This window comes from Meles meles, chromosome 15 (genome assembly GCF_922984935.1).
Source record: "Meles meles chromosome 15, mMelMel3.1 paternal haplotype, whole genome shotgun sequence".
In the NCBI taxonomy this organism is placed as follows: domain Eukaryota; kingdom Metazoa; phylum Chordata; class Mammalia; order Carnivora; family Mustelidae; genus Meles; species Meles meles.
In genome coordinates this window covers 51,382,130-51,395,369 of record NC_060080.1, presented here as the reverse complement: position 1 = coordinate 51,395,369, position 13,240 = coordinate 51,382,130, and the positions used below count along the sequence as shown (strand labels likewise).

Genomic DNA, 13,240 nt, shown 5'->3' with positions numbered 1-13,240 from the left:
CCCTCCGGTCGGGCCTCCGCCTACTCCAACCGCGGCCGCCCCGCCCCGTGCCTCTCTCGGGTCGCCGCACTAGCGGTCGCGGATCGCCGGCATGCAGGGTGGCAGCGGCAAGGACGGCGGCTTGGGCCTCGCGGTGTGCGTGCTGACTGGCGCCTCCCGTGGCTTCGGCCGGGCCTTGGCACCGCTCCTGGGCCGGCTGCTGTTGCCCGGCTCCGTGCTGGTCCTAAGCGCCCGCAACGACGAGGCGCTCCGGCAGCTGGAGGCGGAGCTGGACGCCGGGAGGCCCGGGCTGCGCGTGGTGCGGGTGCCCGCCGACCTGGGCGTCCAGGCCGATTTGCAGCGACTGCTTGGTGCCATGCGCGAGCTGCCCAGGCCCGAAGGGCTGCAGCGGGTGCTGCTTATCAACAACGCGGGTAAGGCCCCAGCCCGCGGCGGCGGAGGACTCCAGTGGGGCCCCGGGAATACTGCTTAGCGCCCCGTCTCTTCTCCCTCCTTCTCACTTAGCCCACCGCAAGGAACTTTTAGGAGTCAGAAGATTCCTTAAATTCCGAGTAGTTTCAGTAAGGTATGGACGGAGACTCAACTGCGGCTCATTCTTCCGCCACACCCCCTCCCCCACCCTTTTCCTATTCCTGGGCAAATTTTCCAAAATGCCTGTAGAACTTTCCCGATCGCCTTGCTCCGCGCCCTCTGGCGGAGGCCTGAGCCAGAGCATGAGGTCTTCCTGCAGAAGTAAATTACCCTCTTTTCCAAATGGTGCCCTGAGTTCTTCCCCCAGGCCCAGAGCAGGGCATGCGAACTTTAACTTCCCAACTAGGGATGAGTGAGCAAGCCCAGGTGTGTCTGTTTGCAGAGCTGGGAAGGGAAAGGCGTCTTCAGAAGCCCTAGAGAGACCCTTCTAGGTTTGGATGGGAAGGAAGTGTCTAGAATTTAGAGAGGGCTGGGGGAAGAGAAAACCCATCTGCAAAGAGTTATTCTTAAGGTCTGGTTTTTCAGGCACTCTTGGGGATGTGTCCAAAGGCCTCGTGGACCTGTCCGACCCAGCTGAAGTGAACAACTACTGGGCTCTCAACCTGACCTCCATGCTCTGCCTGACTTCCTGCTTCCTGAAGGCCTTTCCGGACAGCCCTGGCCTGAGCAGGACCGTGGTTAACATCTCATCCCTCTGTGCTCTGCAGCCCTTCAAGGGCTGGGGATTGTACTGTTCGGGGAAGGCTGCCCGTGACATGATGTTCCAGGTTCTAGCCGCAGAGGAACCTGGTGTGAGGGTGCTCAGCTATGCCCCAGGTAGGTGGGACGTTACTGCCATCACTGTCGCCCAGAACGGGCTGCTTCCTCTCTGGGGGTGGGGAAAGGGGTTTCCTAGTCTGTTCCCTCCAAGAAAGAACCCACAGAGTATATTGTCCCTGAATCATTAACCATCACACCTCTAGGGAAATACAGGCTCCAGAAGTTAGAGCTGACTGCTTTAGGGAGTGTGGTTTAGAGATAAAGAGACAGACTGGGGAGTTGCCCCGCCCTTGGGGGCCAGAAAGTCTGAGATGCCAGAGTGAAGAGACAATGAGACTTTGAACTTCAGCGCTGTATCCTCTTTCCTTATGTGAAACCCAGAAGGTGCTACCTGCCTACCAGGCAGTTTGGAGGACTGGTTGAGGTAATATATAAGAAAATGATCCCTAGCTGTGAAGTGCTATCTGATGTTAGAACTTATCATACCATATTCTCTTCATGTCTGTACTTCTTTCTCCTAATAGGAAAGCCTTGAAGGCAGGAACTTTGTACTGCGCACCTCTGTGTCCCCAGCACCTAGCAAAGCGCCTCACTGTGTCAGTCTTCAGTAAATGTTAGTTGAAGGAAGAGCAGGAAGGTGTCTTGTGACACGTGGTCTGGTTTCTCACCACCCTGCAATGATGCCACTGTGCCCCCATTCTGGAAAGAGGCTTTGATACTGGCTTGAGGCTGGTGGAAATAGAAGGTGGTCACAAAGCTGTTGTACAATGTAAATGAGTGATTTAGACGGAGATCCATTATCTATTCTCCTTGGAACCTGGGGACAAAGAGGTAGAAAGATGTGACCAAAGCCCAGTGTGGCAGAGCCATTTACTTCCCCATACTCTCTAGTACCCAATCCTTCCTTCCTCCCTAACACAGACACTGTTATTCTTGTAGTCATCATTGAACGCAGCACCCCTCTGAGCTTAGCCTTGGACTCACTCAGTCAAGTGGGCCAGTAGAAACCACAGCCAGGTGTGGAGCCAATTCCAGAATGTCATTTGGTTGGGTTGGGTCTTAGGGAGTCCTGAGATGATACAACATCTGCAAATCAATCAGTATAAATACCACATTAATAAAATGAAGTATAAAAATCATATCATCTCAATAGATGTAGAAAAAGTATTTGACAAAATTTAACGTCGATTTATGAAAAAAAAAAACTCAAAAAAGTGGGTATAAAGGGAATGTGTTCAACATAATAAAAACCACAGATGACAAGCCCACAGCTAATAGCATACCCAGTGATCAGAAGCTTAAAAAAAAAACAAAAAAAAAAAACCTTTCCCTCTAAGATCAGGAACAAGACAAGGGAACCACTCTCACCACTTTTATTTAACATAGTACTGGAAGTCCTAGCCAGAGCAATTAGGCAAGAAAATTAAATAAAAGACATCTAGATTGGAAGGGAAGGGGTAAAACTGTCTATTTGCAGATGACGTATTATATATAGGAAACTCAAAAGACTCCACCAAAAAAATTAGGACTAATAAATTTAGTAAAGTTGTAGCATACAAAATAATGTGCAAAAATCAGCTGCATTTCTATACACTAATAATGATCTATCAGAGAAATTAAGAAAACAGTCCCATTTACAATTGCATCAAAAAGAATAAAATAGGAATAACTTTAACCAAAGAGATGAAAAACTTGTACACTGACAACTATAAAACATTGATGAAAGAAATTCAGGGAGATACAAATAAATGGAAAGACATTCTATGTTCATGGATTGGAAGAATTAATATTACTGAACTGTCCATACTACCCAAATCAATCTGCAGATTCAGTGCAATCCCTTTCAAAACTCCAATGGCATTTTTCATAGAAATAGAACAAACAATCCTAAAATTTGTTTGAAACCACAAAAGACCCCAAATAACCAAAGCAATCTTGAGAAAGGAAAACAAACCTGGAAGCATCACACTCCCTGTTTTCAACCTATTATTACCAAGGAATAGTAATGAAAACACTGTGGTATTGGCATAAAAACATGCAACTTACCAGTGGAATCATGTAGGCCTGGTGTCTTAAAGAAGCTAACTTTGGGTAGAAATTTTGTAGTGACCTATTAGCTCCATGAACTTGGATGTACAAATCTTTTCCCAGATTTGGGAAGTTCTCAGCCATTATTTCTCTGGGATTCCAATAATGTATAAATTGTCTCTTCTGATGGGAACCCCCAAGTCATCTTTACTCTTTTGTTCTTTTTTCTTTTTGCTCTTCTGACTGGATAAATCTCTAATGAGCTGTCTTTTGATTCACTAATTTCTTTCTTCTGCTTGGTTGAGTCTGCTATTGACTTCTCTTGAATTCTTTAGTCATTTTATTCTTCCACTCTGGGATTTTGGTTTCTTGAGTTCTTTTTTTTATTTTTTTAAGTGGTTTCTATTTCTTCATTGAACTCATTTTGTTCATGCATTGTTTCATAATTTCATTTAGTTGTCTATCTACATTTTCTTTTTTTGTTTTTTGAAGATTTTATGTATTTATTTTAGAGAGAACACCTGAGCAGGAAGAGGGGGAAAGGGCAAAGGGGGAGAGAGAGGGAAAGGGAGAAAATCTCCAGCAGACTCCACACCAAACACAGAGCCCAACATGGGGCTCAGTCCCATGACCCTGAGAACACCACCTGAGCTGAAACCCAGAGTCAGATGCTTAACCAACTGAGCCAGCCATCTATCTTCGTTTTCTTGTAGTTCACTGAATTTCTCTAAGATTATTTTGAAGTCGTTTGTTCATAGATTTATTTCTTTAGGGTCAGTCATTGAAGTTTTATAGGTTTCCTTTGGTGGTGTCACATGTCCTTGATTTTTCATGATCCTTGTGGCCCCATGTTGGTATCTGTGCATTTGAGGAACTAGGCACCTCTCCCCGTCTTTACAGGCTGACTTCAGTAGGCAAGGCCCTTTACCAGTCCATCCACCCAGTGATTCTGGGTGAGCAATCTGGTGATGTCTATAGCAGGCTTGCTGCTGGAGTCTTTAGGCAGTCTGTTGCTGGGGTGGGTTGAATGCCTGGGTCTATGGTGGTCAGTCTGGCACTGGGCCTGGAGGGACCCTGGGTTTACAGGCACTGATTGCAAGCTTGGAGGCATCTAGGGCTACAGGAGCTGGCTGGAATGTTCATGCGAGCTTGTCAGGAGTCTGGTGCCATGGGAGCAACCCCAGGCCACAAGAGCCAGCTGATACTGGAATGGATTGGGGGCCTGGGTGTCTTGAGGCTTTCTGGGAGCCTGGAGCTGCCTGGGGCCATTGGAGCTGGCTGGAACCAGCAGGTACCAGAGTGAGCCTGGGGCCTAGGTTTGTGGGAACCTGTGTCAGAGGAGCTGCCTGAGAGTGTGGGAGCCACTTGGGGATGCTGAGGCCAAGGGTTAGCTGGGGGCCTGGGTTCATGGGAGCTCAGAGGGAGCCACCTTAGGTCCATGGGAGTTGGCCTGGTGTTAGGGTAGGATGGCTCTGGGATCCCCCGTGAAGTTGGGTGCTTACTTCACTCTCCTCCCAGAGGGAGGGTGTCTCTACGCTGGGATGCCCGGGCTTAGGGGCAGATGATAAGGGTAGTACAAGGCTGTATTTCCTACCTTCCGCAATGCATCCGTTCTTATTTCTGTGATTCACCCAGGTAGTGTAATCCCTTATCTGGAATCCTTGGCTTTTGTGAAGGTAATTTCATGGCAGCTACTAGTTCATAATCGCTATTTCTGCAGAAAAGTGCTAGAAATTCCTATGCCACCCCTTGTCCGACCCCAGTGATATTTTAGCAAGATGCGTTTACCAGAGGGCTACAGAAGGAGCTAAAGCAAAGAGAGAACCAGGGCCATATAAAGCGCCCTGTAGAAGCAGAAGTGTACATCCTACTTGGTGACTGTTCAGCTGTGGGAACAGAGTGGAGAGGGAGGGAGTGGGGATGGAAGTTTTGAGCTTCCATTAATGGAAACAGAAAAGTCAGGAGGAGGAGGTGCTGGTTGGACAGGAGGTGATAAGCTTGATTGTAGACACAGTGGTCTGGAGATGCCATGGGGATTTGGGTCTGGAGCTCAATAGTGACAGAATGACCCTGACCACACTTGTCAGCCAGGCTGAGGTCTTGCCGGTGACCAGACCTGACTCCACACGCACAGCAGGGGCCCCTACCTTGGCCATGTCCCCTCAACTTCTGCTTTTCATGCCCCAGGTCCCCTGGACACAGACATGCAGCAGTTGGCCCGGGAGACCTCAATGGACCCAGACTTACGCAACAGGCTGCAGGACCTGAAGACAAAAGGGGAGCTTGTGGACTGTAAGATGTCAGCCCAGAAACTGCTAAGCTTGCTGCAAAAGGACACATTCAAGTCTGGAGCCCATGTTGACTTCTACGATAAATAAGCCAATGTCCTTGGCTTCCTGGGACTTTCTTTCCCCTTCTCTCAGGCATACCAGGAGCTCTTTGTGACACCCCCACCCCACAACCTGCCACAGAGGCACTGCCAACACTGCCTTCCCCACTAATACCTACTGTCCTGCCCTCAGATCCAGCCAGCAGTGAGGGCCTCGGGTTACCGGAATCCCAGTTCTCAGGAGTCTGTTGGCTGCCGTGAGTTAGGGGGAGCTTGGGAGAGAGAAGTTATGATGGTTGGTATTCTGTCTCCCCAGAAATTGAATTTTAGGGATGGGAAAAGCAGAACAAGATGCTGCAACCCTGAAGAGAAGAGGTTGGGGATCTCATGGCCAGTGTCTGGCTGGGCTGGTGTCAAATGGGAGGGCCCATGTAGAGTCACAGCCCACGGGGGAGGGAGGACGGTGCAAGTTTATTGCACAAGAATGCCCCATACTCACAGTAGCAGGACCTTGTGTCGAACTTCGTGTCCTCATTCTGATGCCTCCTCCCTCAGAAACGTACTCTCTGTCCCCCAGGTGGGAGGAAGGGGCCCCTGAGAGTTTATGTACAAGTAAAAAGCAGATACAAATAAAATGTGGATTATCCTTTATTCACCCCTGCCTTCTCCTCTGATACAGGGCCCATGACTGACTCCCAGCTTGCTGGGTCCAGGGATGTTCCTTAAATGCAATTAACCCAAACTTGGGAAGTTACCCTTATTTCCAAGGAATTTGTCTTGGGGTTGTCTACCTCTTCTCACAGAGTCCTACCCAGTGGCAAGCTCAGGTTCACAGTTGGCCAAGATAGACCTGCCCAGATCCCTATGCTGACCCCAATCTTTATTACCCTTTCTTCAACCTTGACCTATTCAAAGAGTATTTAGGCTACAGGGCCGGTCCACTCTCAGCCTCCCAGGCCTTGTTGGATTCCCAACTCTACCCTTTGCCCACATGGCAGTGTTCTGAATAGATCTCCTTAAGGGGGCTTTCTGTCATGGGTTCTCCTGCTAAAGTCCATGTGGCACATGGTCCTGGTCCTCAGTGGGGTGGGCTTAGGACCAACCTGCCTTTGAGGGAGGCAGGCAATATTCCAAGAGAGGGAAGCCCTAAGAAACCAGGTGTGTAAACAAACCCATCCTTCCTCCCGTCAGCAGACTCAGCAGAGCTGGGAGCTCCACAGTGGTGGGGGTCTACAGGCAGTCCACCAGCCCCTTGCCCCGGGCCTTATTTAGGAGGAGGGAATATGGTATGGTTCCTGCTAGCCAACTTCCACGAGTCAGCCCTGCCGCTGAGCAGGTAGGACGGAACCCTTTGTTCCTTTTCTTGGCCTGCAGAGGGCGCACTGAGGCCGTTCCTCCAGGAGAACCCTTGGCTGCTCAGCTGCAGACGCAGGCTCTGGGCGGGAGCTGCCAAGGTCCTGATAGGTTCCCTAGGAGGGAGCCAGCAATTCATGCTCTTTTGTTGCCCAGCAGAGCATTTGCCCTCACTGGAGTCAAAAGCCCTGCACGCCTATCCCTGCCCTGCCATTTGCCAGCTCGTCACCCAGCGTAAATTGTGTAAATTGCTTTTCTGCAGTATTTCGCTTTCCTTAACTAAGACCCTCCCTCAGAGGGTCATTGGGAGCCGTAAGCAACCTCATGTTTGCAAATATTTAGCACAGTGCTGGCATTGCGGTAGGTGCCCAAGCTTCGGATAGTATTGCTTTTTAATATCAAGATCCAGCTCAACCTGGAGCCCCACACGCAGCCCGGAGGCCCTCCCCCTTGCTGACCTACAGCAAGAACTCTCACTCAGCTCTCCCTGCCTGGGGCGTCAGGGGGGCTGGAGTTCACGCTGGACAGCTTGTTCTGGACTCGCCAGACCCATGGGGAAATGCGTGCACTTCGAAGTCAGAAACCCTTAGTCTCACTTCCCTCTGTAATGTCTTTGCCCAGGGCCCTCTTCCCTCTGAGCTCCGTTTTCTCAGAGCAAAGGAGCTCTGAGACTCCGTCCCGCAGGTGGGGCTGGGCCAGCCGGGGCTGCCCGCTCTGTCCGGTGAGTGTTGGGTGGGCCCCTGCTCCATCGGGAGTATGAGACCCATCGGAGCCTGGTGGGTCAGGATTGTTTCCTTCTCCCCGCCAGGCTGGTTGGAGTACCACACGTGCCCACCAGGGGGCGAGGCCTTCCCACGCTTGACACTTGTCCTCCCCGAGCCCTGAGATTTAAAAACCTTGGAAACAACTCCCTTCTTTCTTTCTCCCTGTACTCTAGGATTGAGAACTCTCAGGCGGTTCCCCAGGGAGCTAGGACAGACCCAAGCACTGGGATCAGGGGTCGCTCTTCCTAGCAGGCCCAAGGCCTCCTTAGTGGCCCCAGGGCTCCAGCGCAAGGATTTCCCAGCCCTTGTTCCTCAGGCCCCACCACTGCAGCCCGGAGATTTCCTGGGCAGCCTCTGGGGGCTGACCATCTGTGTTCCCAGGAGTTGGTCACCACACACGTGAGCACACGCAGGCCCATACGCAATACATGCCTGCACATCCCCAGCGTCCAGCGGCAGGGTCGAGCAGGGCCTCGGATTAGCCAGAAGACAAACAAGCTTTCTCTTTGTCTTGGACGCAAACGAGCCGGGCAGTTTTGGGGTTTTGTGTTTAATACCCTGAGCTGGAGGCCAGCAGCTGGCCTGTGAGGAGCAGGGGAGGGGATTCCGGGCCCACCCCCAGGGACATCCAGCACCTCTGTCCATGAACATGACCAGCTGGGACTAGACTGTTCAGGAGGGTCCTCCACGCCCCACCCGCAATTCTTGTCCTTCATCCCCTGAATACAAGGCAGGCTGGAGCCTGTGTCCACTGTTAGCCAGACCTGGAGGTGCCCAGGGTCTCCTACCTCCTCACTCAGAACAGCAACTGGGTACATGCTCCATCCCAGCATCTCCCCATGTCTCTCATCGGGGGTTGGGCTCCGGGATACTTCCTCAGGCCTCCTTCACCCATGCTCTTTCCCCAAGGAATATGGCCTTTTAGGCCGACATGTGTTTGCATAATTCATGCTCACGGACTCGGGTACACACTCTTGCTTACGAGGGTGCCCAGCTGTGTTCCCTCACCATCCAGGTCCTGTGTGGTGACAGAGAGGGGAGTGGAGAGCACTTCCAGTCCCCGGAGCGGAGATCCCAGAGCAGTGATCCCTGATTCCGGTGCTTCCGGTGTTTCCCAAAGGAGCCACTAGGCAGCAGGCCGGAAAGGGTGCTGAATGTGCCCTCTGAGCTCCTGGGGCTGGCTGGGGCTAGGGTTACATGGTGGCTGAGAAACCATTCTTGCTCCCCCAGACAGGTCCTGAGCTCTTTTGCCTGCAAGGTTGGGAGGCAGGGTAGAGGGAGGGCGGATGTTCCCTCAGACTTTTAAAGAAGCCCACCTCCTTATTCTCACCCTGGAATGGTTGCTCCCTCCCAGCCAGACTCCCTTTCCTCACCCTTTCTCTCCCATTTCATCCATCATGCACTCCCCCTTGGCCCTAATGGCCCTAACTGGGAACTGAGAGAGCCCTGGATTTCTATTTTCTGGGAAGGTTTGGGGGAAAGGAGGCAGGAGGAAGGGAGGGAGAAGGAAGTTCTTTTTTTTCTCTGGGGGACCCACATCTCAGACCCACCAGCTGACCCCAATGGCTCAGCATGTTTCCAACCCGAAAGCTATCCGGTGGTCTCTTAGTCCTTGGGCACGTGTTCCCTATCCCCAACCCAAGGGCAAGGGAAGAGAAGGAAGGGCCTGCCCCCCATTCCCCAGAACTGGTGTCTCCTCTTAGAGCTGCAGGAATCTCTCTGGCCCACACTCTGGTTCAGGTCTTCGTCCCACTCTTGCAGAGGCCTTTTCTGCCCCCTTCCTGTTCTTCTAAAGCCCAGCTTGATCCCAGGAACAGGCCCAAAAGGCTGTGTGTATTCCGCAGACCTTACACAGACCTAACCCAGTGAGGACCCGTACAGTGGGGAAAGAATGAATGAATGAATGAGTGAGTGAATAAATGAGTGAAGAGAGTGAGCAAGTAAGCCAGCCAGTGAATGCTGGAGCGGCTCACTGCCAGGTGTTTAGTGAAGCCTTTGAAATGGCTCAGGTGTGATGACCTTGCCTGTGGGTCAGGTCTGCAGACAAACCCCCACCATCCCAGGCAGCCCTGTGTGGGGGTTCAAACCCACCTTGGATTCCTCCTTGGAATCCCTAAAGGAAAGCCCAAACGTGTGTATTATGGAAGTGGGTGGGTCTGTCCTGTGTCAGAATCACCTGGGCAATTAAAAAAAAAAAAAATGACTTTCCCATTGCTCCTTCTTCACCCCACATTTCAATTCACTGGATCTGGGTGTGTCCCCACGAGCACTAGAACATTGAAAAGTGAGCTGTGAGAAATGATTAATTCATTAATTTAGAAAGCGAGCTGTGAACCTTGCAAACCCAGGTGGTATTCGCAGAGATCAAAGCAGGCAGCTGCTCAGGGAAAGGAAGTTTAGCGAACAGAGTCTCAGGGTTAGGCGTTGGGGCTAGTCTGAGATCAGAATTAAGGATCAGTATGCGGCCAGGGTCAGGGTCACTGTGAGTCCAGATTTGGGGTCAGGACAGGGCCAGGGCTAGGTTCAGTCTGTGTTGGGGGCTGGGAATAAAGAGAGGGAAATAATTTTGGAATATTTGGGGAGGCAAAAGAGGCCTGAGCTCCTGGCTTTGAAAATATTGATTTGCATATAAATGATGAGTGTCAGGGTGAGCTAGCTCATTAGGAAAAGACAGACCGGGCCTGAAGACCAAGGTTGGGGGGCTGCTCTCTCCAGCCCATGAGAGCCCCAGATTGCCCACCCTGTCCTGCTGGGCAGGAGCCCTGTGCACAGGGCAGGGACATTATCTGGAACAAAATGGGCTTTCTTTAAGGGTCCCTCCTTGTGGCCAGCCTGGGTGGCACATGAAAAGGAGCTGGGGCAAACCGAAGAAGTTGAGCAGTGGGGAGTCTCCTCTCCTCTCTCGAGAACAGACACAGCAGGGCTCAGCGAGACTGAGGTAGGGTGAGCAGGACCGCGATGGGAAGCCAAGCAACACGGGGAGAAACACAGACAGAGACAGAAAGACTTGAAAATGTAGTAAGACAGATTTAGATGGAGGGAGAGAGATTGAGAGAAGCCACACACTCACACACACTCATCTGCTCGCGTTCATACACACACTCACACACACTGGGGCGTGCGCTCACGTAGCCACCCTGAGTCTTACTGGAAATAATCCCACTCGCGACGCCAGGGCCTCAGCTGCACAGGCGGTGCCGAGCTGTTACCTTGCACATCTGTCAGCTCCAAATGTAGAAGCTGTCACAGGGGTGTGTGTGTGTGTGAGAGAGAGAGAGAGTGTGTGTGTGTGTGAGAGAGAGTGCGTGTGTGCGTGCCTGTTTCTCCCAGAGAGTTCTGAGGGCTTACTTACCCTCACAGAGGGAGATCCCCAAAACCCAGAGACTCTCGGGCAGGGCCACAAGGCAGGAAGCCGGCTGTGTTCCTTCCCACCCTGCCCAGGGAGAGGCCGGCGCACCGCCCAGCTTTAGGACATAGCCCTGTGGACTTGGCTTCTGTGGCCTGGTTTGGCCACTTAGACCCATGAGGCCCCGGCAATCAAAGCAGCCGGGTCTCCTCCTCTGTCAGGTGGGCCGGTAAAGTAGCCAAGCCCTCTGGATCCCGGAGGGGCCGTGATGAGCGCCTGGCCTAAGGGCATGGTCAGTCCTGGAACATCAGGGATGCTTTTCAGCCTGTTTTTTATGACCGGGAATTCCCTCTGTGGCTGATTTTTGACTTCTAGGATTGAACCTAGCATGCCGGTTCCTCGGCATTGCCCTTCTCCGGCCTGTTTTTCTCCCAGGTGTTTTCCGTGATCAGACCAGAGGTTGTACCTAGAGCGCCAACTCTTGACTGTAGAGGACTGAGAACCTCTGACCCGGAGCCTCCAGGAGCAGAGAGGGTTGGTACAAAACCCAGGGACACGGGGATACTAAACCCTTTCTTACAACGATCCTTGGACAGAACCATGTGCTCTTTCTCTCTGGAGAAAGAGACCCCCTGTGACGTAAGTTACGTCATGATGTAATGGCCCCCCACCGTCCTCATGTGTCAGGAAGTTCTTTTCTGTGTCTGCACTCTGTCCTGCTTTAAGCTAAGCTTAGCATAAAGGGATGTTACAGCAATGTGGAAGAGGCCCCAGACACCATCCAGAAGGGAGGGCAGACTTTTCATTCTTTTTTTTTTTTTTAAGATTATATTTATTTAGTTGACAGAGAGAAAGAGGGAGAGAGAGAGAGAACACAAGCAGGGGGAAGCCGCAGAGCGAGAGGGAGAAGCAGGGTCCCCACTGAGCATGGAGCCGGAAGCAGGGCTCAGTGATCCCAGGACCCTGGGATTATGACCTGAGATGAAAGCAGACGTTTAACCGACTGAGCCACACTGGCACCCTAGCCTTTTCATTCTTTGTACAAGAAAACAGGGCCCTTGGTCGAAGGGTCCAGTCCCTGTGTCAGAGCTCTTCCACAGTGCGATGCCCACTCAGTGTAGGCCTCCCCAGTCCCACAGAACTGACTCTTTGAATGTGGGGAGAGAGAATATAAGCCCAGCCCCTCATCCCACAGGCTGGCAGCCTTTCTGCTGATGTGCCCTGTCAAATCCCACTCTGAACCCCGGGGCCGTATCTCCCTCATTCCTCAGATCCACCATCCCTCCTGCCCAAAGGTTGGATGAAACATTCTAGATAGGTTTTGGGAGCTCACGTTGCTCAAGATGGGGGTTCTGAGAGAGAAGATGAGAACTAAGGCCTTGTATCGGTAGCTCTGGCCTTGTTTTTTTTCAGGAAGGCAAGAGGCCATGATCTGGGCTGTGTTCTTTCCTGGGGCCAGGGTCTCTGTGTGTGTCTCGAAGTATATGAACCACACGTGGCCCTGCTCTGGGCCCCGGCTACGTGTGTGTGTAACTATTTGCCACCTTAGTGTTAATATTAGTCGTACAGGTGGTTGAACATTTGGCTTTGCTTATGCGTGCTGGGGGGTTTGTGTAATTGTGTGTGTACCTGTCTGTAAGCGCTTTGATATAAAACTTGCCAGAGAACAGCGTGTGCACCCAAATTGGAGATTGGGTGTGGGACTGTGCACACACCCCTGTAAGGTGAGTGTGAGTGTCTGTGTAAACTACGGGCAGTTCACATCCACGTTCATATCTGAAGGACAGTGGGTTTGTAGGTTCAAAGGAGGCGTGCGTACTGTTGTGTGCAAGCACACCTATGCACATGAACATGCACACGTGGTTACATGGGATCTTGGGAGAGCGCATGTTGTGTCCCTGGGGCGCTCTCGGCGGGTCAGCGGGCACGCACCCGTACACAGAGGGCAGGGTGTGACCTTGCTGGTACTGACCTGGGCAAAGCCAAGGGTGAGATCCAACCAGCACGTGCGTGTGCGTGCGCGTGACTGGGTGTGAATCAGACACGGTGCAGGCGGTCCAGAGACACGGGTCGCCAGCGGGCCTGCGACCAAGGGGCAACAATTGTGTGTTGACAAACTCCAGCCGCCCCGTTAGCCACGTCCAGTGAGAAGGAAACGTGTAAACGTGCCTGTTAAACACAAAACAGATC

General features: G+C 51.9%; 1 protein-coding gene across 1 annotated transcript; it reads left to right on the top strand.

Moving 5' to 3' along the window:
• Positions 1–17: 17 nt before the first annotated feature.
• On the top strand, positions 18–6,242 carry SPR (sepiapterin reductase). The gene is made up of 3 exons (XM_045979706.1): positions 18–413; positions 997–1,287; positions 5,446–6,242. Exons 1-3 carry the CDS (start codon positions 92–94, stop codon positions 5,634–5,636), a joined length of 804 nt encoding a protein of 267 aa, XP_045835662.1. The 5' UTR covers positions 18–91; the 3' UTR covers positions 5,637–6,242.
• The last annotated feature ends 6,998 nt before the right edge of the window (positions 6,243–13,240 follow it).

Coding starts and splice junctions, on each gene's coding strand:
- SPR (XM_045979706.1), top strand. CDS start 92: ATGCAGGGTGGCAGCGGCAAGGACGGCGGCTTGGGCCTCGCGGTGTGC. Junction 414..996: donor GCTGCTTATCAACAACGCGG/GTAAGGCCCCAG, acceptor CTGGTTTTTCAG/GCACTCTTGGGGATGTGTCC. Junction 1,288..5,445: donor GGTGCTCAGCTATGCCCCAG/GTAGGTGGGACG, acceptor TTCATGCCCCAG/GTCCCCTGGACACAGACATG.